This window comes from Schistocerca piceifrons, chromosome 4 (genome assembly GCF_021461385.2).
Source record: "Schistocerca piceifrons isolate TAMUIC-IGC-003096 chromosome 4, iqSchPice1.1, whole genome shotgun sequence".
NCBI classification, from domain to species: Eukaryota; Metazoa; Arthropoda; class Insecta; order Orthoptera; family Acrididae; genus Schistocerca; species Schistocerca piceifrons.
In genome coordinates, this window is record NC_060141.1 from 618,016,613 (window position 1) to 618,041,284 (window position 24,672).

A 24,672-nucleotide genomic window follows, 5' to 3' on the forward strand; every position below is an offset into this window, starting at 1 on the left:
AGCAATGGGAGATGAAACATTAGGTGGAGAATTATGTCTCGGACCGTGACCTTATGCCTGTAAATCTAATATCAGCAACATTAGTTTGGTTCACGTACCAGTTGCCAATTTTTGTTGTTGTTTCAGAACTTATTTTATCTTCATTATATTGTGGCCTGAAGTGAAGACCACAACAGAATCATTGTCTGATGTAAATGTACCTTCAGGCATGCCCAGGGAAGAGTATTTGGTCTGTACTGTTCATATTATACTTTTATGACCTGGCAGTCTTTTTGTGGATCTTGCTGTCTTCTACAGAGTGTATCTTAATTAATACTGAAAATGGGCACGAGCAAAAAAGTATACTGTAATAGAAGGAAATGCGTTTCAGGAAACATGGGTCCAAAAAGTAGCCATTCACAGGATAATTATGAATGTGTGGTTGTGAGCTGCCACTGAAATGTATTTGAAATGTAAAATTTTTGATTAAGTCTTTATCTGATTGGCCTCAAATTTCACTCCTGGCTTACCTCAACAAAAAACACAGTAGGCCACTGCTTCAGTATCTTACATGTCACAAATTACTATACACTTGTGCCTGCTTAAAGGTGGTGGTCCATGTGCCATTCTTGTCCAGATTGTATGATTTGGTGCTCCAGATCTTCAACTGGGCAACAGGAGTGCTGTACATTTCACTTTTGAGATAAACGCAGATAGAAAAACCCATAGGGTTGAGGTCAGGTAATCTTGCAGTTTGAGGTACAGTTCCTGCTTGATCTCTCTCTCTTGGACCACATTGGCATGTTAGATGTCATTATACATCAATAGCAAAATGTGTATGTGCCATTTCATGCATCTAACACGTTCCAGTTCATTGGTCATGGGTGAAATTTGAATCGAATTAGATGAAGAAATAATCAAAATGTTTATATTTTGAACAATGGGAAATCCAGGATGGAATAACAACAGTATTATGAAAAGGATAGACTGCTACTCACCTTACAGAGGAGGCGTTGAGTCACAGACAGGCGCAATAATAATAATAATGGTTTATTTGTCCATAATAACTTTTACAGTCATGGACATAGTCAGTCAGTACATACATGAACAATAATAATAGTTTAGTAGTAGAAATAAAGTATATACAACATTAAGAATCCTTGATGGAGTGCAAACATTTAGCAATTAACAGCTGCTTTAATTTTATGTTAAATATGTTTCCTTTTAACATTTTTATGGTATTTGGCAGTCTGTTGTAAAAAAATCTTCCAGCAGAAAATGGATTATGATCGGTTGCTTTTTTATTTCTGAATTTTATGTGGTAATCCTCTTTCTTCCTTGTATTATAACTATGGATATCACTATTTATTAAGCTGTACTCCATATTTTCTTTTACAAACAGTATAGTCCTTAGAGCATATAATGAATACACTGTTAGTATATTATACTTAATGAAGTATTCTCTACAGGATTGACGTTTACTAATATTTGCTGTTATCCTAATTGCTCTCTTCTGGGCTCGAAAAGCCCTATCCATGTATACTGTTGGTGCCCCGCCCCAAATCTCAATACCGTATTGTAGGTGGGAGTGTATAACACCAAAATAGATTTGTCTTAAGACTGGTGACGCTATTATGATAGAAAGGCGTTTTAGCAGGTAGGTATTACACGAGATTTTTTTACACATGTAGCCGATGAGCTCCTTCCATGTAAGATGTTCATCAACTATAATACCCAGGAATTTACGTGTATCAATTGTTTCTATTGATAACTCTGGCTCGGTATCCACTTGTCTTGATTTGTAATTTAGCATAAACTCCATTAGAATTGTCTTTTCCTTATTTAATGCCAATTTATTTTTAGCAATGAAAGGACTGTATTTCAGATACATTTGTACTAACTAGGAGAATATTTCATACTTAAGTTTTTGGCAGTTCACCTTCATACATTCAAAATTATCTCACTAATAGCTCATTTTTGCACCCATGTTTACTAGAATGCTTTTGTTTTTATTATAGTATACTTTCACTCACGTCAGTTTTCAATATTAATTATGGTACACTCATTATAATTGTTATGATGATGATGAACTAATCGTTGCCACTGTGAACAACTGGTGGCCAGTGCTAAATAGAAACATGCAAATCTCTTCTTGGTGTATACAGCAGGTTTGTCAGTGAAGTCGATAAGGAGGTGGCTGCATGGTCTGGGTCTGCAATGACTAAAATAATTAGAAGTTGTTGGTAAAACATAATATATTGTACTTAACTGGTAGTACAGGAGTCTTCATAGTCAGGATGAATATAATTACAAACAGAGAGCTATATAGGCATCACAGAGGCCATACTTTAACTAAGCATCCTGTTAGAGGTTGCTGCCTATCAGCTGAAGGCTATACTACTTTCCTACTTGACATCCCGAGCAAGAGTGGGCAAGCACATGCTAGAGACTTCTTGCAAGACGCGGAGCGGTGCTAGTCTCGACTCGCGGGTCCAGCGATACTAGTACGGACTGCGGTTGATAATTGCAGCCCCTAACAAGTGTGCTATTGAACGTTAATACCACAATAATGAAGTACTCTTTGAAAAAAACTGCACATATATCTGTCATATCTTAACAAGATTTCAACTTTGAACAAATTAGCAACTTGCTTCAAATGTTCAGAAATGTGAAAATGTGTAACTCTGAAAATGCAGTAATGTGGCATTGGATAATTACAATATCAGTGAGTCACCATTTGAACCAGGCAACTCATAAAAATATTGGTATGTAAAAAGTTGTAGGGATATCAACTAGAATGATTGTGCCTGCTCAGTCATCGGTAAAGCAGGTGCAGACTTCAGTTTATTCGTAAGAAACTGGGAAAAGCAGTCTGTCTTCAAAAGATACTGCTTAAAATCACTTGAATGTTCCTTCTTAAAACATTGTTCATCTATGCGAGATCCATACCAAATAGGACTAACAGAGATTATTGAATGTTTTCAAAGAATGGTGGCATAGGTGGTCACAGGTTTATTTGACTCAAGGGAGAGCATCAAGGGGATGGAGAAAAACCTGAAATGGCAGACATTTGAAGGTAGACATCAGCTATCCCATGAAAGCACACAAACAAAGTTTCAAGAATGACTGTTAGATGGGGTATCTAGGAGTATATTATAGACTCCAAATGTATTGTCCCATATGTCCTTAGGTATTCAGTCAGGTGGCAACATTTGGATAACACCACCACCCCACTGAATACCCAAGAACATTTTAAAGTCATTATATGCCTGGAAAGCTCAGAGTCACACATTAAAATTAGACTTATTACCACATGCACAGGGACATTTAAGCAATGGTTTTTTGCAAGCTCCATACTCAGTTGCGATAAGAAGAAATTGTAATATATCATATAATGGGAAGTACCCTCCACTCTGTGTTCATAGTGGTGTGCAGAGTACAGTTGTAGATGTAGAGGGAACATCCACTCAGTGCATTAAGATTGGGAGATAACTATTTCATTAGTATACCTAGTTGCACAGCTTAATTAGGTGTGGTTCACCCTAACAACTTGGGAGCAACAGACAACAACTTCTTCTTCTTTTTGAGATGTATATGGATCTTTGAGGCTGTTGGTGAGTATGGAGGGGTGAGGTGAGGGGTGTGACTGGGGGGGGGGGGGGGGGTGTATAAGCTTTGAAATGTAACTGCCTTGGAAGAAAACTGTTGAAGTAAATGCCACCTTGAGTCAATAATGCGCATGATACACATGTAAGAGATCTGTTCAAAATTTCTGGGACACTTGTAATTTCGCACCAATTGTGTGTTGGATTGAAATGCAGTTGGCATCCCTGCACACACCTGTGTTGTATGTGTAAGTGCCAGAAGTTTCATTGTTGTATGTTTGCTAGTTATTGTTCAGTGCTGTATTGAGTGGAACATTGTGTCACACAATTTATGAATTTCGAGATGGCAGAGTTAGAGAAGCAATGTGTCTGCATGAAACTCAAGAAAACATTTACAGAGACACGCCAAATGATGCAGGAATCCTACAGTGATGAGTGCTTAAGTCATACTTGTTGTTACAAGTGGTTCAATGGTAAAAAAGTGCCTGGACGGAAATTAAAGATGACCCTTGTTCAGGACACCATTCAGTGTCTATCGATGATGCTTATTTTAGGAATATCAATGAAATTGTGCATTCCAGTTGAAGACTGACTGTCCAAGAGACTGCAGAAGAATGTAACATTTCAGTTGGATCATGTCATGAAATCCTGATACAGCATCTTGGAAAGCATTTTGTTGCTGCCAAGTTCGTCCCATGGCTCATGGGTTAAGACGAGAAAGACTTTCACCTCAGAATGTGTGAAGAGCAAATGAGAATGAGATGTTCCTTAAGAGATTCAAGGTGCTCAAAAAAAAAAAAAAAAAAAAAAAAAAAAAAAAAAAAAAAAAAAAAAAACAACCCCCTCATGGAGCCAGGTCAGATGTCAAAGCCTTGCTGATAGTTTTCTTTGGCTTTGAAGGATTAGTTCATTATGAATTTGTGCCACAGGGATAAACTGTTAATCGATGGTGCTGTCGCGACATGTTGCAATGCCTGTGAGAAAATGTGAGAAGGAAATGGCCTAAAATGTGGTGAGACAATTCACAGCTCTTGCATCATGATAACACAGTCACACACTCATCCCTGTTGGTGCATGACTGTTGCATAAAAAACGAAATCACTGTGGTGCCTCATCCTCATTTCTCTCTGGACCTGTCCCCTGTGGACTTTTTTTTTTATTTCCCAAGTTGAAAACCCCATTGAAACGATGAAGATTTGCAAAAAAAATGAGTTGAAATAAAATTTGTAGATGGCACTTCACGCAATCCAGCAAGACTGCTTCCGGAAGTGGAAATGACATTGGGAGCAGTTTATCAGTTGTGGAGAAGAGTATTTTAAAGGAGGCCATGTAATAAGTAAAAGATAAGTGTAGAAAAATTTTGTAGGCAAAGCTCCGGAATTTTTTGATGAGACCTTGTATTTTTTGAGGTATGGTTTGTTTTTCCAGGATTTGGTACACATTTGTGTAAATAGTTAACAATTTTTTATGCTAATGAGAGGCTTTTACTTTTGTTTGAAATTATTTTCTGTGTATATACAAGTCATTAATGACAGATAAGAATACACAAGTACGAGCTACTGTATTGTTTGTGTATATAAATTGGCAGTTTTTGTATAAATTGTAACTTATTTATAAGCAATTATTATAGTGTATTTGTACATTCCGTCCATGTTAACACTAGTAAATGGGACCACTACTCATTGAACTGATTGGGGTCCTTGGGATGTTGGCTTTCCTGTCTTGCCTATCTTCTTTGTCTTTTTACCTGAGTTGAGCTGCTCTCTGTCCTTTCCATGTTTATCTTTCATTCTAGCCAGTGCTGAAGTTTTCTGTTCAGCTTCATTGTCAGTTATCAACCCAATCTTCTCTTTCCCTTAATAACTCTTAAATAGTTTATCTCCAGCTTGGAGTAAATATATGTATCATGGTAAAGAAATATTTACAGTATTAATATTTATGAAAGGAATAAAGGTAACAAGTCACATATAGTTCAGACATTGCCTTGTCAATAAGGGCAGAAGCAAGGCTAAAAATGTTTTTTGAGCTGAGTGGTTGTGTCTTGGGCATTGTGCGGAATGAGTGGTGGAGATGGGGGGAGGGGGGGGGGGGGACATAGGTACCTGCCCTGCTAACAGACTGTTATATTATCCAGGAAAATGTGAGCAAATACAAGATCCATAGTTGTCTCTTACTCTTGGGTGACTATCTCCACTGAAAGAGTTATACTTAGTAGTAGCAAGGTAGACTATGCCATGCAGGTAACAACTCTCCAAGGAGCATCTAAATTAGAACAGCCAAGTAGCCAGTAGTAAGCACAGTTCATTGAAAATACTGTAATTATTAGTGTAATCCTGACTAAGTTTTTGCTTATAAAAAAATACCAGCTTCTCTGTATTACACACTAAACCATGAGAAATACAAACATTGATTATAAAAATATATGCCATGCCAACTTACACGTTTAGCTGTCCATTTCCACATGTCATATATATCAACAAGAAGGCTTTAACATTGAAAATTCATTAGAGAATATTGTCAATTGTCTCACCAACCAAATTATCCTTCGTTATATCTCTAAACACATGTGCCTGTTACAACTAGTCATCAGCCACCTTGGCAACATAGGCATTAATCCTAAGTGCACACTGGTTGCTAATAGTTACAGTGCTTGTTGCTTTACAGTAATGAATTGTAAGTTCAGTTCAGTCAGGAATTGGAAATCATTCATAATAAAAAATAAAGTAATTGGAATATGCGGACTGAGGGACATAGGCATTGGTTAATACTAATGTTCGTATTAAATGTCTTTTATGTTGATATAGTGTGCTTGATGCTTGCTGGTTGCTTAAGATTGCTCATGAAGGAAATGATCCAACTGTTGGACACACTTCAAATACTATACTTTTCAGCCTTTGACTGTTGAATCTTATGATCCACCAGGTCAAAAGCTTTTGGTCAGTGGCCCCCAGGGGCTCAGCATTCATTTGCTGAGTACGGGCTTGGCGACCCCGGGGTCCTGAGCTGGGGTCTGGTCAGCGTCGCCAGTCTCCTGTCACCGTAACCCCCGGACATGCTTCAGCGACCACCGCATGGCGCGGCGGTGGAACGTTGTGTGCTGCGGGGAATGGTAATCTTGGCTTGACCGCCTGGATTGCGAGGAAGGTAAACCTCTATAAAAACCCCTCAATCTTACGGTGTGCTGCGCGCGTATAAGATGCATGGCTGTTGGGGTGGAACAGTCGCAAGCGGGCAACCTCTGGGGCACCTGCCGCGCCCCAGTTGTATAAGGCTTACCTAGGCACGCGGGGCTCTGTCTAGGTGGACTTCTAGTTCCCTAGCTGCTCATGGGACCGAGATGGAACCCTCGAACTTTTATTCTTCTCCTGCCAGCGGAAAGGGTGGACCGCTGGTGGGTTCTAACACCCAATCCAACAAGAGGGCTCGTGTAGCCAGTCCTCCTGATTCAGGTAGTAGTAACAGAACGCATGCTGCTTCGCAGAATGTGTTTTTCATAATTAAAAGAAAAGATGGGAGTTTTGAAAAAGTTTCGCCATTTTATATACAGAAGGGCTTAGAAGGTATTGCTGGCACATTAAAATCTGTAAAGCGCTTGCGAAATGGCACCTTGTTGGTTGAAACATCTAGCTTCCAGCAAGTCCAGAACCTTCAGAAGGCACAATTTCTTGGGGAGTTTGCGATAGAGACTGAATTTCACAACACCTTGAACTACAGCAAGGGTGTTGTGACTTGCAGAGATCTCGTTGACATTCCCCAAGACGAACTGAAGGCTGAATGGTCCCGGGAAGGAATTGTCGACGTGCAACACATTATGAAACGGGTGGATGGTGCTCTCACAAAGACTGACTCATTTGTCCTTACATTTAACAGCACCAAATTGCCAGAGCATGTGAAGGCAGGTTTCCTACGTCTCAGTGTACGGCCTTATTACCCCAACCCCATGCGGTGTTTTAAATGCCAACACTTTGGACACACTACTCTCGGCTGTAGAGGGGAAGCCACTTGCGGGAATTGTGGTAAAGCCGCCCATGAGGGAGTTGGTTGCTCCTCTCCTCCCAAGTGTGTCAACTGCTCTGGGGATCACCCTGTGTGGAGTAGGGAATGCAGAGTTTTCCTTGAGGAACGGAAGATCCAGGAACTAAAAACTACAAAACGCATCACGTATGGTGAGGCGAAGAAAATCTACAAGTCCATGCAGCCGCCCACGTTCGCTGCTTCCTTTTCTTCCGTTCTCAAACAACCAGTCTTGAAAACCGATGCCGCTACACAAACGGAGGTTGCTACTGTCAGCACTAGCACCTGCGCTTGTCAATGTACGTGTGCTGCTGCCGTTCCTGTGAAGCCTGCAGCTCCCCCCCCGGCCTTCTGACCAGGCCGTGGTAGCTGACATCATGGAACTTCCTTCCCCTTCCCGGGTCCAGTTTTGTGCACCACCCAGCACTGCTACACCCCCTACTGCTTCTGAGGTTTTGGCTGCAATGCCACCTCAGGCCAGAACATTGAAGCCAAAGACAAAGATGAAGACTCGCCCACTAAAGGAGACTGCAGTTATACAGTCTCCTAATGTGGATGTCATTCCCTCTGACGTCTCTCTCGACTCCTCTTCTGCAGCGATGGAGGTTGATGTCAGACTGGGGCAATCATCTCGCCCCAAAACTGAGCCTTCACCTGTTGTGGGCTCTCCTCCCCAACAGAAAGTGAGAATGAAGGTACTCCCACCCTGATAGATGGCTCCCATTATACAGTGGAACATGAATGGATTCCGGGCACATGTGGAGGAACTGAACCTCCTAGCATGGCAACGCCCCCTGTGCTTGTGTTTACAGGAAACGCATTTAAAACCATCTGATGCTCCTGTACTAAGGGGCTATACGTCATATCGCAAAGATGACCTGACTGGAGAAAGGGCCAAAGGCGGAGTCGCTGTGTTTGTCAATAATGACCACCACTCCTTTGCTCTCCCCCTGGATACTGACCTGCAAGCAGTTGCAGTTGAAATTTCTTCACCTCGGAGGCTTACCGTTTGCTCCCTTTATTTACCCCCTCTGGATGCAATGACCTTAGATGCTCTCACAGATCTTATCGACCAACTCCCCCGCCCATTTCTTCTCCTGGGAGACTTCAATGCCCATCATGTCCTGTGGGGCTCCACTTCTCTTTGTGCTCGAGGTCGAATTTTGGAGAGCCTCCTAACATCTCAAGTGTTGTGCATCCTCAACACAGGTACTCCGACTCATTTCTCTACTGCTACAGGGTCATTCTCAGCCATTGACCTATCTTTCTGCTCTCCAACCCTCACCGACTCTGTTCACTGGGAGGTCATTGACGACCTTCATTCCAGCGATCACTTCCCTATCCGCATTCATCTCCTGGATAGTGTATTGCTGGAGCCGCGGCCACCATCGTGGATGATTGGCAGGGCTAACTGGCCACTGTTCACTCGGTTGGCTGTCTTTGACTGCCACAATAACGTACAGGAATGGGTGGATCACATCACGCTTGTGGTCCATCATGCTGCTGACCTGTCCATACCACAGACTTCTGGCACTCCTAAGCGGCGCCTTGTGCCTTGGTGGACAGAAGAGTGCCGTTCAGCCATCCGGGACAGGCGTGCGGCTCTTCGCCGATTTAAATGCCGCCCAGCAGCGGTCAATCTTACCGCCTTTCGAATCGCGAGAGCCAGGGCACGGCGTGTCATTAAAGAGAGCAAGAAAAGGTCATGGCAGGAGTTCCTGGACTCCATCAACCGTTCCACTTGTTCCACAAGAGTATGGGAAGCCATCCGGAGGATTTCTGGTAAACATAGCCATTTACCAATAGCAGCAGTCCTCAACCAGGGATGCCTTCAAACGACACCCAGAGCCATTGCTCAGACACTGGCAGAGCATTTTGCACAAAGTACTGCCACTGCAAATCAGGATCCAGCGTTTCGTCGCTACCGTGCGACTATCAAAAGAGCGACCTTGGACTTTCGGTCGAACAGTTCTGAGGCCTACAATTCCCCTTTCTCCATGTGGGAACTTGAATCGGCACTTACTGAGACTTCTGACACTGCACCAGGTTACGACCGCATCCGGTACTCCATGCTTCGACATCTGCCAGCGGCGTCAAAGGAAATCCTCCTCGAATGTTTTAATCTCATATGGCAGACAGGAGTGTTCCCCACCTCATGGAGGGAGGCAATTCTCATCCCTCTCCTCAAACTAGGAAAGGACCGCACATGTCCCGGTAGTTATCGTAGTATCGCCTTGACAAGCTGTGTCGGAAAGACCCTGGAACGGATGGTTAACCGGCGTCTGGTCTGGCTGCTAGAGACCAGACAGCTCCTTAGCCGCTTTCAGTGTGGATTCCGAAAATTTCGGTCCACGGTCGACAACCTGACCCTCCTAGAGGCGGCCATTCAGCAGGCTTTTCTCCGTCAGCATCACTGTATCGGTATCTTCTTTGATATCAGTAAGGCATATGACACTACTTGGAAACACTGTATTCTTGCACAAATGCATCAATGGGGCTTTCGTGGCCGCCTCCCCATTTTCATTCGGTCTTTCCTGTCTCAGCGGTTTTTTCGGACCCGCGTTGGTAACACACTGTCTGATCGCTTTGAGCAAGAGAACGGTGTCCCCCAGGGCAGTGTTTTAAGCGTTACCCTCTTTGCCATAGCCATCAACAGTATAATGTCTACAGTGAGGAGTCCAGTACAGTGCTCCTTATTTGTGGACGACTTTGCTGTTTTCTGTTCCTCTTCCAGTGTTGCAGCCGTGAGCCGTCAGTTGCAGCTAACAGTGCGGCGGTTAGAGGAGTGGGCTGCAAAGACGAGTTTTCAGTTTTCTGCCGATAAGTGTGTTTGTGTTCATTTTAATCGTTCTCGTCATCTTTTTACTTTGCCTGCCTTGCATATGGGGGATACTGTACTACATTTTAGAGACACAGTGCGGTTTCTGGGCCTAATTTTTGACTCCAGGTTGTCATGGCTGCCACACCTACGTGACTTGAAAGCCAGAACGCTGAAGGCACTGAACATCCTCAAGTGCCTCAGCCACAGGTCTTGGGGCGCGGACAGGGCGCGTCTCATACAGTTTTATGGAGCTTTTGTGCGTTCACTGCTGGACTATGGGTGCACAGTATATGGGTCAGCGAGGCCATCTTATTTGCGGATCCTTGACGCTGTTCACCATGCTGGGATCCGACTGGCCACAGGTGCTTATCGGACCAGTCCTGTACCCAGCCTCTGTGCTGAGTCTGGCGAACCGCCACTTACCATCCGGCGGCAGCTCCTGCTGGTGCGCCAGGCTTGTAAGTTTCTTGCAGCTCCCAGATCGCCTGCTCACCATCTTGTTGCCTATCCACCTCTGGACCGCCTTTTTTCCCACCGTCCCCGGGCTACGTTGCCGTTTGGGATCCGTGTGCAACGTGTACTTGAGTCCCTCGGTGTGGAGTCTGTACAACCCCAAATCCAAGGTTTTAACCGCCTGCCACCCTGGTTACTGAGGAGGCCCAGAGTGATTTTAGATTTATTGCAGTACAAGAGAGATTGCACTCCTGCCACCGTTTTTAATGCAGCATTTTCTGCCATTTTATCTGAGCACCTCGACTATGTAGCTGTTTTTACGGATGGGTCTAAACAAGGGGATTCTGTTGGTTGCTCAGTTGTTTTTCCATATCGTGTCCTGAAGGTCCGACTGCCTCAGACTTTTACTGTCTTTGATGCAGAATTGTCTGCGATCTTGCGGGCAATGGAGCACATGAGACATTCTTCCTCTCCTAAATTTCTTGTCTGTTCCGATTCACTCAGTGCCCTTCACTCATTGCAACGTTTGTATCCGGCAGACAAAATTGTCCAGACCATCCAGGATGCCCTCCTCCGACTACAGCGACTGGGGAAGGTTGTAGCTTTCTGCTGGGTTCCGGGGCATGTCGGCATTGCTGGGAATGAAAGGGCAGATCTCGCAGCCAAGGAGGCGTGCCTCGCCCCACAAGTATCTCAGTGTGCTATCCCCTTGCACGCACTCACCTCGCTGTTGAGCTCACGGGTCATGCGTCGGTGGGAGGATGAGTGGCTGGAAGTGACTGACAATAAGCTCCGTATAGTCAAGCCCACGACGCGTGTGTGGTGTACTTCCTTTCAGCCCCGTCGACGGGACGAGGTTCTCCTCACTCGGCTTCGAATAGGCCACAGCCCTATGACGCATGGCTTCCTGCTCCGGCGAGAGGACCCTCCAATGTGTGGTGCTTGCGGCGTCCAGGTCACTGTGCGCCACGTTTTATTGGACTGCGTTTATTTTCTGACCAGCGGGTCGTGGCTGACTTGCCAGGGGACCTGCCATCTCTTTTAGGCAAAACTCGGACGAATGTGGCTAAAGTTTTAAAGTTCTGTGCCCTGTCAAATGTTTTTACAAAGATTTTAGGGAGAAGATTTTAATTTTCTCACTGTGTGACTAGCTCGCCCATATTTTATGTAAGTGGCCAGCCAATAACAATTTCCTGTGACATTCTTGTTGCTATGTTTCCCCTTTCCGTAGGTTTTACTTTCTTAGGTAGCATTTTCCTTCTTTTCCTGATTTCTTTGAGTGAGTGCTTCAGTTTTATTAGGTCTGTCCACATTCGTTCCTTTTAATGTGTGTCAGGGCGCTGATGACCTCGTTGTTGAGCGCCCATAAGCCCCAAAACACCACCACCACCACTTTTGGTCAGTGAATACTCAGGTTGATTAATGTTTCTTGTCTGTCATGCTTATTGTACAACAAATGCACTCATTAATGGAATTTACTGTTCACCTCTTATCTCTGAATGTGTGTTGTTCGTTACACAGGATTTTCTTTTAATACACAAGTTCTCTAAGTTAGTCATACACAATATTTTGTAGCATTTTTTAAATGCAAGAGGAAATTGTAATGGACATGTGGTTATGTTGTTCCCAATACTTTATAATTAAGAGGGCTTGAAAAAGTAAATACATCCACTGCAGCTAGTGTCATCATCATCCTCATATTATTGTTACAGTAGTTTATAGAGGTTTACAGTCCAACAGTGAGAAATTATATGAGTACATCAAATGTTTATAATAGTAATTGCAAACTGTAAAACTAGTAAATGGTTTTTGGTTATAAAGCAGGCTACTTCTCTCTGTTCTTATTTTCATAGTGTCAAATTTATTTCATAAGTACAAATAACTAGTTTACATTGAAGACATTGGCTTGAAGGTAGTGTGAAATTGCTTTCAGATTTTTGAAGATGACGCGCTGCCAAAACATGTATGTTTTCGATGTTTGTATAAGCTGGAGCAATCAAGTGACTTTATAAAACAATGCATAATGGCAGAAAGTGTGTTGACAAAAAATTCTCATCCACATGAAGGAGAACCACTGACTAAGGTCTTTTTGTATTTTTTTATTGATTATTTTGGTAGTACATGTTTGTGTATGCATGCATCTGTCTCAATGGAGAATGTGGGTGCGAGTTTCATTTTATTGCTTGTACATGATTATTCAGAAGTACGTCCAGTGTTTCAGAAAATGACTGCTCAAAAACTACAAGACATACAATAAATATACATACATCAGAGGACTGAGTATCTCTCCAAGCATTAATTCACATTACAGGTCTTCAATATAGGCACAGATGCGGCAAATGTCAGTACAATAGCCAACTCTCGCCGCATATGTCCCAGCATGTTATAGTCAGTACCAGCAGCTGCATTAACTATCCTACCTTGCAATTTATAACTACCTTGAGTTATGTTTTCAGATCTGTCAAAATATACCAAGTTTGAATGTACTAGAATTTGACTTGACTTGCATTAAAAATAAAGGTGAGTGACAACTTATCTGTATCTATGCTGGGGTTGAAGTTTTTGTTATTGAGCTTGTTTCCCAAATGTTGAAATATAATTATAGCAATCTAACTACCAAATAACATACTAGAGACATTTGTTCCCCCCCGTTGTTGCTGCCATATTGTTTTAAATAGATTTATGACAAAGCGTATGTTATTTTACAATACTGGAAACATTAATAGGAAATAATTTAGGGATAAAGGAGACCCTTCACTGAATAGCAGAAGCACTGAACCATCAATAGGTACACACTAAAGAAAATAAAAACTTGCTAGCTTTTGGAAGAAATCCATCGATAAGCATGGTGCTGGCTAGACACATTGCCAGGATTACAGTTCAGCAGATGGATTAAGGTGGGATGGGGGTTGTGTTGGATGGGGTGGGGATTGTATCATGTAGGGTGGTTAGAGGGAGAAAGATGGGAAGCAGGAAGAGGGGTTGGGGATGGGTGCCTAGTGGATCGGAGGACGGCAGCAGGTTCATTGGTTAGGAAAGTAGGAAAGAGGGTTGGCAGGTACACGGGCTAGGAATGTAATATAATACAGTTACTGGGGCTGATGAGGTGCAATACACAATGAAGATAATGTGGAGGATGGACTAGGATGGGATGACAGGACAGAGGAAAGGGAAAATATTGGGTAGAGTGTGTGGGGACATTGGGTTAGTGGAGATTGAGGCCAGGAGGATTACATAAGTGAAGGATGTGTTGCAAGGATATCTCCCATGTATGTTGTTCAGAAAAGCTAGTGCTGGAGGGAAGGATCCTGATGGCACTGGTTGTGGAGTGGCCAACAAACTTGAGCATGTTGTGTTCAGCAGCAGTGCTACTATGTGGTCAGCTTCTTTCTTGGTCACAGTTTCGGGGTGCTGTTCAATCTGGTGTACAGCAAGGCTGGTTCTCATACGAAAGTAAAAATCTGTGTTGTGGTTGCAGTATAGTTGTTGTATGATATGGCTGTTTTCACAGGTGGCTGGGAGTGGGAGTGGCATTGGGATGGACCAGTATGTTGTATAAATTGGGTGGTTGATATATCTCTTTTGGAGGCGGTGGAAAGGATTTTTAGTAGGATTTCCCTCATTTTTGGGTAGGATGATAGATAATCAAAGCCCTGGCAAAAGGTATGGCACAGCTGCACCACTCCAAAGTGATATTGGGTCACAAGAGGGAGCATTCCTTTCTAAATGTTTCTCCCAGTTGGTGGGAGGATTGGAGTGTGTGATAATGTGGCACATTTATGAAAACATTCATTGATAGATTTACAAATAAAAACTGATGTGTTATGAAACATTATATCATGAGCTTCTGCAAATTTGATGGAATCTTCTGTTATTAATACAGTTTGTAATCTCTTATAACTTTTACGTGAAAATAGTTAATCTAACAATGGAAAATCCAGGATGGAATAATGACAATATGAGGGTCATTCACAAAGTAAGTTTCCTTTCTATTTCTATCCACAGCAGCACTATGATCGCAGTTCTGAGCATGCACGGCAGTTACTCTGACTCAAGGAGAAGACTTGTATGCCATTTTCAGATCGCTGCTGCCGGCTTGTGCTTTGTAGTGCTTCTTTATAATGTCAGCCATAATTGAAAATGCCGCCCGCGTGTGAAATCAGATCTTGATTCGTTTTCTAAATGCAAAGAAAGTTAAACCAAAGGAAATTCATCGGCAAATTGCGAGGTTTATGGACAAAATGCTATGAGTGATTCAGTGGTTAGAAGATGGGTCAGACTGTTCAATGAAGGACGTGATCAAGTGCACAATGAAGAATGAAGTGAACGCCCGTGTGTGGTTACTGATGAACTGATTCACACAACTGAAGAGAAGATTAAGCACAACCGTAAGTTTATACTTAGTGCCCTTGCTATGGAAGTACCGCAAATTCAAGAAATTGTCACTGAAAAACCGAAATTTTGAAAACTTTGCTCACATTGGGTACCCAAAATTCTTACTGAACAACACAAAAAACAACAGATGGGCAGTGCACTTCAGTTTTTGACACGCTACAATGAAGAAGGCGATGGTTTACTTTCTTGGATAGTCACGGGGGACGAAACTTGGGTATCGTATGACACCCCTGAAACAAAACGGCAATCAATGGAATGGAGGCACACTTCATCCCCAACGAAGGTTAAGCCTAAGCAAATCTTGACACCTCAAAAAGTCATGTGCACCATTTTTTGGACAGAAAAGGCATTTTTCTGATTGATTTCTTACCATGAGGCCAAACAATCACTGCACATGGTTACTGCGAGACCATTAAGAAATTGAGCCGCGCAATACAGAACAAGTGCCGAGGGTTACTGTCAGAGGGTGTTGTTTTTTTCCGACCTCACACGGCGTGTGACCAAACAACTCTTACGGGAATTTCACTGGGATGCATTTGATCATCCTCTGTACAGCCCAGACCTCACTCCTAGTGACATTCATCTCTTCTTACACCTAAAATCTGTCCTTGGCGGTCAACACTTCAACGATGATGATGAGCAGAAAGAACATGTTACCACACGGCTGAATACAAAGGCGGTAACCTTCTATGAAGAAGGCATACAAAAACTTGTGCCACGTTATGACAAGTGCCTACAGAATTTCGGATGTAGTTCAACAGTTGTAGATTTTTGTACAATAAATATTTTTTCTGTATATGTACACGTTTTTTATATATATATATATATATATATATATATATATATATATATATATAACCAAATGGAACTTACTTTGTGGATGACCCTTGTATTATGAAAAGGAAAGATTGCTACTCAGCATATAGTGGAGATGTTGAGTCGCAGACAGGCACAACAAGAAGACTTCTAAAAACATAAACTTTCATCCAGAAGGCCTTCTTCCACAATAGACAACACACACACACACACACACACACACACACACACACACACACACACACACATTCACGCAAATAGAAGTGGAGGTAATGGTTGGTATCTTTTATATAGAATGGGAGGTTACTGGTGATATGCTGAAGGTGTTGGTCTATGAGAGCAGAGATACTCTTACTGGGGGCCCAGTAAATGGTCACCATAACCTCCACTGACTCTCCACAGTCCTGGTCTTTTACCACACCGCTGCTCATCACTATTGATGCCACCTCCCTTTACACTTACATTCCTGATGCCCATGGCCTAGCCACTATTGAACACCACCTTTCCCAACATCCTATGGATTCCAAACCTACAGCCTCCTTCCTGGTCACCATGACCGTCTACATCCTCACCCACAATTACTTCTCCACTACAAACAAATCTGGAGTACGGCTATGGGCACCCACATGGCACCATCTTACGCCAACCTATCATGAGCCATCTACAGGAATCCCTCCTCGCCATCCAGAATCCAAAACTGCTTACCTGGTTCAGATTCACTGATGACATCTTCATAATGAGAACACTTTTATCTACTCCTTCTCCCCCATTTGCTTCACTTGGCCCTCGTCAACCAAACAAGCCGCCTTCCTCAATGCTGACCTCCACCTCAAACATGGCTGCATCAGTACCTCTGTCCACATCAAACATACCAACCACCAGCAGTACCTCCACTTCGATAGCTGCCACCTATTCCATACTAACAAGCACCATCCATACAGCCTAACCACCCTTTGCCACTGCATCTGTAGTTATGAGCAGTTTGTCTTGAAATATACCAAAAGTCTTATTAAGGCCTTCATATACTGTAATTGCCCCCCTAACCTTGTTTAGAAACAAATCTCCCATGCCTTATGTCTGCAGTTACGATTTACAAAAATCCCACTGTCCAGCCTCAGAGGAACATTTCCTCATGACCCAGAACTGGAGCAACTGAATCACATTCCCCACCAAGGTTTTGACTACCTCTTGTCGTATCCATTATCCTCCTTACTCTTCTCACAGTGGTATTCCACTGTCCACCGTACTTACACAGTATCCTCGTCCATCCCTCATGGTTCATATTCCTGTAGTAGACCTAGATTCAAGATCTGTCCCATATGTCCTTCCACCATCAGCTCTTCCAGCCTGGTCACAGGCATCACCTATGCCATCATTGAGCATGACAACTAACAAGCTGTCTGTCCGCATGAATGTCCACCAACAAACTGTGACCTAGAAACAGCTGGATCACACAATTCCTGAGCATGTTGTCCCTTACAGTTTTCTTCATTTTAATGACTGCTTCACAGACTGTGCCATCTGGATCCTTCCTAACAACACCAGCTTTTCTGAATTTCACAGATGGGAACTCTCCCTGCAACATATCCTATGTTCCCATGTCTCTCCTGGCCTCAACTTTAGTTAATCATTGTCCTTCACCCACCTATTCCCTTTCCTGTTCCCATTCCATAGCCTTATTCCATAAATGCACCCACAGACCTTCACTGCCCTCTTTTTCTGCACACTCCCCTGATCATCTAACCGTCCCCCATCTGAATATATATATATATATATATCTGTGTGTGTGTGTGTGTGTGTGTGTGGTGTGTGTGTGTGTGTGTGTGTGTGTGAGTGTGTGCATGGGGAAGGTAGACCCAATGGAAAAAATTTAATTACTGCGAGAGAAGTGGCATACCAATTAGCATGTTACATGAGAAAATAATTATCTTAATTAACAATGTAAATAGAGTAGTACTAGTCATAATTACTTGATTTGTTCCACACACATGAAGATGGGATTTATCGAATTTTGTAAAAGGTGAGTTACACATGAAACTAGTGGGTACTCACCCCACTTTATTCACGAGAAGAGATATATGAGGTGCTCTGAAATGCCCATTACAAAATGCTACGACGTGTAGAGGGGAGTGAGTATATAATATTTTGAGTAGGAACCCACGCCCAGAAATGTACCGTTTCTGTTGTATGATAGTTTCAATTCACATGTTCAACTCATCCATTTCTGCTTAAGGAACTGAATTAGTTGTGATGCAATAGAATTATTAGGTAACAATTCGAAAGGAAACAAAGCAAAACATTCATTTATCACCTAAGCTTATTTGTTTGTGCTAACACTTAGACATTATGTGTTTATATTATTCCAAAATGAAAAAAGGAAACCAGCATACTGTACTTACAAATGGATTACAACAGCAGCTCGATGTGATAATCATCAACATTGTTACAGACATTGTATCTATGAAGCACATTCTTGTACACACTCTCTGTTCCACCTGATGTCTCTTCAGTGTCTAGTGCTGTGGCCAGAACTTGTGGCAGCAGGTATTTCTCTGTCTCTACAGAAGTCTTGTAAATTAAACTTTGCATACGACCCCACAAGAAGTAGTCCATAGATGTTAAATCTGGCTATTGCAGCAGCCACGTGGTTGGACCACTCTCCAAATCACGTGAGAAGAGAGGTGGTGTGCCATCATGCTGAAACCATGTTTCCTGATGGACATTCAGTAGCAATACATATCATCCTGTCTACCCTATTGCATACTGAGACAAGCAACTCTGAAACTTTTCTGTTTCCCTCAGTAGATGTGGACACATTACACATCTGAACTGAAACCTTCATAGGCTGAAAATAGTAAATTTCGAGACATTAGCTCCTATTCAGAATATTATGTGATCACACCCCTTTAAAAGTCCTGGAAGTTTGTAAAAGGAATTTCTGACACCCTGCACAGAGGATGCTTCCTGGAAACATTGTAAGCTATCACAAGTTCATATTCCAAAACAAAGTCCATTTCATGCTGTGTCAAAGTTCTGCCTTTCACAAAAGTGGAAATATAAACACCTTAGCCAAATCAATGGCACACTCACTGCACACTCCACAGATTACACCTCAACTACCTCAGACAGGCTCTGATTATGTATGCAGGAGTGTGGCATGGTCTCGTCATAGTGCACTCCTGCTGACAAGTGCCATCTGGGTAATGGCAGCATGGTGGTCAACAGTAATGTTGCACCACCTACTTCATTTCCATAATGATATTAGGTGGTGCCAGTACGTGGAACACGATGTGTGAAGGAATCAAGATCACACTGCAGATTTAACACCAGAAGTGATTTTCTGTCAAATAAATCATGTTATGAGCTGAAACAACCTGAAGTAGTTTGTTTGCAATATAATTCCTTGCAGTGACTTGTAAAATTAACAGTTTATTCCAGATACTAAGAGTAAAGTTTATGTTTTTGTTGAAACATTGCAGTTTTTATATTTTTTGTGTACTGCTTTGGTGGAAATAAAAACTGTGGTGTATCATAAACCATTGAAATGAAGACAACCTTCTCTGTGAAGGTGTGTACCTATATTGCTTAGCTGCAAAAGATCGCTGGTTGTGAAAATGTGTTAGAGCTTATGGAGTTGTCATAGCAGGTAACTTGCTATGAAATCTCTAGCACACCAGCAGCTGTGCTTCAAAACTGACAGTCTGCTAACACTATGTTGGAGTCCTCCTCGGCCCTGCCCCCCAAAAAAAGTCAGTATACTAGTACTTTTGGGCCTGGTGGTACAGTGGTAAAGTGTGTACCTGGAAAATAAAAGGTCACAAGATTGAATCCTGATCAGACAATGGAATATTTCTTCCTTTAATTTAGCTACCTCTCAGTGATATGAAGATCCACCAGGAATGGCATGTAGTTTGAATTCCATGTTAAACTATAGTTCCCGTTTCCCTGAAGGATTTTTGAGGATGTTATGGATATGCAAGTAACCAATTTCTGATTCATAAATGCAAGAGTGTGACTTTTGTTGTCTCTATTAAATCCTATTTTCTGCATTGTCAAATGAGTTGACATTTTAATGAATAGATGTATGTAGTAGCAAGTGAACATTTGTGCCGGCCCTGAGTGGCTATAGACAGTAGCCATGTGTGCATTGTGTGTGTGTGTGTGTGTGTGTGTGTGCGCGCACTTTTTGCTTCTTCAGAAGCAAAAAGTTCAGTCTGTCTACAACTCATCACCTCCTCTACATGACAAGTAGCAATCTATCCTGTTCAGAATGTTTTTGATAAAAAAAATGAAGTATATTTTCTTTAAGAGGTAATAATATACTTGCCAAAAACATGTAAATGTGTAGTTCTAGTCACAGAGGCATATGAGACAATTTTTAGGCTATTGTAGCCATGCATAATCAAACAAAAAGCATTTCACAACACTTATTTATATTGACCACAATAGTGCACTGAAGATGTGCAGCAGTCATATTTTACATAATACTTACATTATTTGATATAATTAATAATGTGTCCATTGACTGGTCCTACTAAGAAATTCGCCAATGGAATAGAAAGAGTTGGTCATCAATAAATCCTTTAGGTTCCTGATAGTAACAAAACTTTTTGTGGCTACTGGAAAGTTGTTGAAAATGGTGGTTCCTAGGCTGTGGACAACTTTCTGAACCAAAATAATTGACTTTAAATCTGTTACACACTGTGCTTTTGGCCAAATACTTCTTCAGAAAAGAAAGGAAAGCACACACACATTCGCACAAACAGGCACACCTCACGCACACATGACCACTATCTCCAGCCGGACTGGCCAGACTGTCCTCTGTGCATGATGTGTGGCTGTTTGTGTGAATATTTGTGTGTTTTCTTTTCTGAAGAAGGCTTTGGTTGAAAGTTCAGTGTATTTAATAGTTTTTGCTGGTGCTCGTAGACTGGCTTCAGTTGCCAGAGGCTGTGGTCATGTGTGTGTGAGTTGTATTTGTGTGTGTGTGTGTGTGTGTGTGTGTGTGTGTGTGTTGGCTACTTTTGACAAAGGCCTTGTTGGCGGAAAGCTTATTTTGTGACAGTCCTTTTGTTGTGTGTTTGCTGTATGATGAGTAGCAACTATCTTTTTTATAATGTTGTTACATGCCTTCTTGGATTTTCCATTCACACAAAGGGCATTCAAAAAGTTTTGCACAGTCCTCTCTAATTTTTTTAATTTTTTGCAGGAGGAGAATCAAATTTTTGGTGGACATACTTGAAACATTTCGCTATGCATTGAGCCTACTCATTGTGGCCTCCATCAGCTGTGATGCATCTAGCCCAACATTCTTTCCGTGATGTAAATGCACTATGGTAAAATTCTGGGGATTGACTTGTACACCATCGCTTGACACAGGAAATAATGTCTTTCTCACTATCAAATGTTTTGCCGCGCAGGTGGGCCTTCAGACGACCAAAGAGGTAACAATCAGCTGGAGCCAAGTCTGGACTGCAGGGAGGATCAGGAACAATTTTCCTGATTTTTTCCTGTCTCATAAGGGCTGTATGGGGTTTGGCATTGTCAGGGTGTAGTCTGATGAGATGACCCTGAAGCTGTGGTCTTTGGGTCTTGATGGCAAGTCGCAGCTTGTCCAATGACAAACTGTAACACATCTGTCATTTTGGATGATTTAATCAACGGTCTCCTTATTCACACCACTCACTGCTGTCAATGGTCTACCACATCGTGGATTGTCCAGTAGGGAGAAATCACCTTCTTTAAACCTCTGCAATCACCGCTGGGTACTGCTATGATCCACTGTGTCCTCCCCATAAACAGGGAGCAGCTTTTTGTGGATCGATGTGGCAGAGTCATCGCCAGTCTTGAAGAGGAACTTCATCACTGACCGTTGTTGCAACCTGACATCTACTTCACGGTCCATTATGACTAACGTGTAAATAAAAGAAAATACTTTAGCTAAATGTTCCAAGTATGTCCACAAAAAATTTCATTCTCCTCCTGCAAAAAATAAAAAAATTAGACGACTGTGCTAAACTTTTTGCACGTCCATAGGGTTCCATTTAAAAAAAACCAAAGATGGTATCATATCTCTGTAATAAAAAATAGCACAAACATGAAATGTGATGTATTCAAGTAGCCCCTGTCCCTGCAATTCACTGTCAAAACGGCATCTTTGTATCTAATACAAACGGCATCTTTGTATCTATTATGGTTGGGGTGATACAAGGGGTGTTATGACTTAGCTGCCTCACCCTGTGTGTGTGTGTGTGTGTGTGTGTGTGTGTGTGTGTGTGTGCACAAAGATGCCGTTTGTAATAGATACAAAGATGCCGTTTGGACAGTAAATTGCATGGTCAGGGGCTACTTGAATACATCACATTTCATGTTTGTGCTATTTTTTGTTACAGAGATATGATGCCATCCTTGGTTTTTTTTAAATGGAACCATATGTTAAATTTTAGCTTAACATGATGGGCTTAAAAAGACGGTTTCAAATATGTGTATATCATAATATTTAGGTGAATAGTTTTTGAGACACAGATATGTTCTCGTATTGTGTTCGTCCTTCGAAGCAGCGTTGTCCAGTGCTACCCTTCCTGTTGTGTAGAGTACATGGTAAACATTGAGTGTCCGTCCTTACACAAACATGTCCATTTACCCGACAATAGTAATACATACTGTGATATTTTGCACAAAAATTAACTGATGATGTCATGCAAATATTATTCAGTTATTTGACAACCGTGATACCAAAATAGTAGACAACATACGATATTAAAATACTACAAGATGTTAATAAATTTTAAGTAACAGAAATACAAATGTAAATGAGGAGGCCCTTATTGGTCACAATTATTTCATATGTATTTGTTTTGTATTTGAAAATATTTACTATTGATCACAATACGAAGCAAATATAGACAAAGATGCAAAATACATACTGTACATGATACAAAACTTTACTGAAGCATGTGCTCAAAATGCTTCTCCTCTGCTGCAATGCACATTTGTAGTCCAGTTCGAAAGATTTGTGAATGGCTGTGAAGGTGTCACATGAGATATCAGCGCATGTATCAACGATACATTGCTTCATATTGACTGACGTAGTTGGTATTTGAGCATACACTTTATGTTTGACTGCTCCCTACAGAAAAAATCAAGAGGGGTGATATCACGAGACCGGGCTGGCCACTTCACTTCAGCATGTCGTCCTATCCAACAATCTGGGAACTTTTCATTTAACAGCTCTGTAGTCACACGGGAAGAGTGAGCAGGACAGCCATCATATTGGAACCACATACACTGATGCGTAGTTAGTGGTACCTCTTCCAGCAAAATGGGCAGAACGTTTCGCAGGAACTGTTGCATAGTTATTGCCATTTAGTATACCCGGAATGACGTACAGCCCCACAGTGATATTTCCAACAATGCTGCACCACACGTTAACACTCCACGGTTGCTGATGCTTTACCTGTCGAAACCAGTGAGGGTTCTCTATTGACTAGAAACACATGTTATGCAAATTCACATTACCCCGGTTGGTGAAAGTCACTTCATCAGTAAAAAGCTCTCATTGAAAAAATGGTAGATCATCCTGTAGGTGCTGCAGAGCAAACCGGCAAAATTCCTGGCACCGTTCGAAATCCACACTGGAGAGTGCTTGATGTAATGAGAGGTGAAATGAGTGAAATCTATGCCGGTACAATATACATAGAACACTTCTCTGACTTATACCACATTCCAAGGCGATACATCACGATGGAACAGTAGGCTCATTATGAGCCAACACTAGAATGCTTTCTTTATGCATGTACCTCGCCTGTTGCAGTTTTCTGCACGTGCAAGAAGCTGGCACATAGGATGCTCACAATCAGGATACAGCTCTCCATATTTCTTTATTGCCCTAACAGCATTTCTTCTGCTTTCACCATACACTAGAAGCATATCTAACTTTTCTTTGTTGGTGCACATACCTGCTCCAGGAAACTGTGACGGAAATGCGATGTCTCATTACCCCAGCAGCACATTTATACCCTTCTCTCCACCTACCTTGTGTGTCACCTTGCAGCATTATCAAGAAGCAGGAAAACAACGCTTTCCTTGTTAAGTTTCTTAGTGGACAACAGGAAAGGTCGCATTGGACAACGCCACTTTGAAGGACGAAGATGATACGACAACATATCTGTGTCTCAAAGACTATTCGCCTAAATATTATGATATACACATATTTGAAACCGTCTTTTTAAGCCCATCATGTTATGCTAAAATTTAACCTAGAGTTCCATTTTAAAAACCCAAAGATGGCTCCATATCTCTGTCATTAAAAATAGCACAAACATGAAATATGGTGTATTCAAGTAGCCCCCGTCCCTGCAATTCACTGTCCAAATGGCATCTTTGTATCTATTATGGTTGGGGAGATACAAGGGGTTTGTGACTCAACTGCCTCACTCTGTGCGTATATATGATAGAGGGAAACTTCCACGTGGGAAAAAAATATATAAAAAACAAAGATGCTGTGACTTACCAAATGAGGAAGTGCTGGTAGATAGACACAATAAAAAACACACAAACACACACAAATTTCAAGCTTTCGCAACCCAA

General features: G+C 42.0%; 1 protein-coding gene across 4 annotated transcripts in view; it reads left to right on the top strand.

The window, feature by feature from the left end:
• The window catches only part of LOC124795373, a 112,840-nt gene that overhangs the window by 18,578 nt on the left and 69,590 nt on the right, over positions 1-24,672 (top strand). For all 4 annotated transcript variants that reach the window (XR_007016684.1, XM_047259379.1, XM_047259381.1 and 1 more), the window contains exon 2: positions 12,806-12,955. Coding sequence is in view for 3 of the 4 variants with exons in the window: in XM_047259379.1 (XP_047115335.1) it covers positions 12,806-12,955 (150 nt within the window). In the remaining variant the exon portion in view is untranslated. The remainder of the gene's footprint in view (positions 1-12,805; positions 12,956-24,672) is intronic.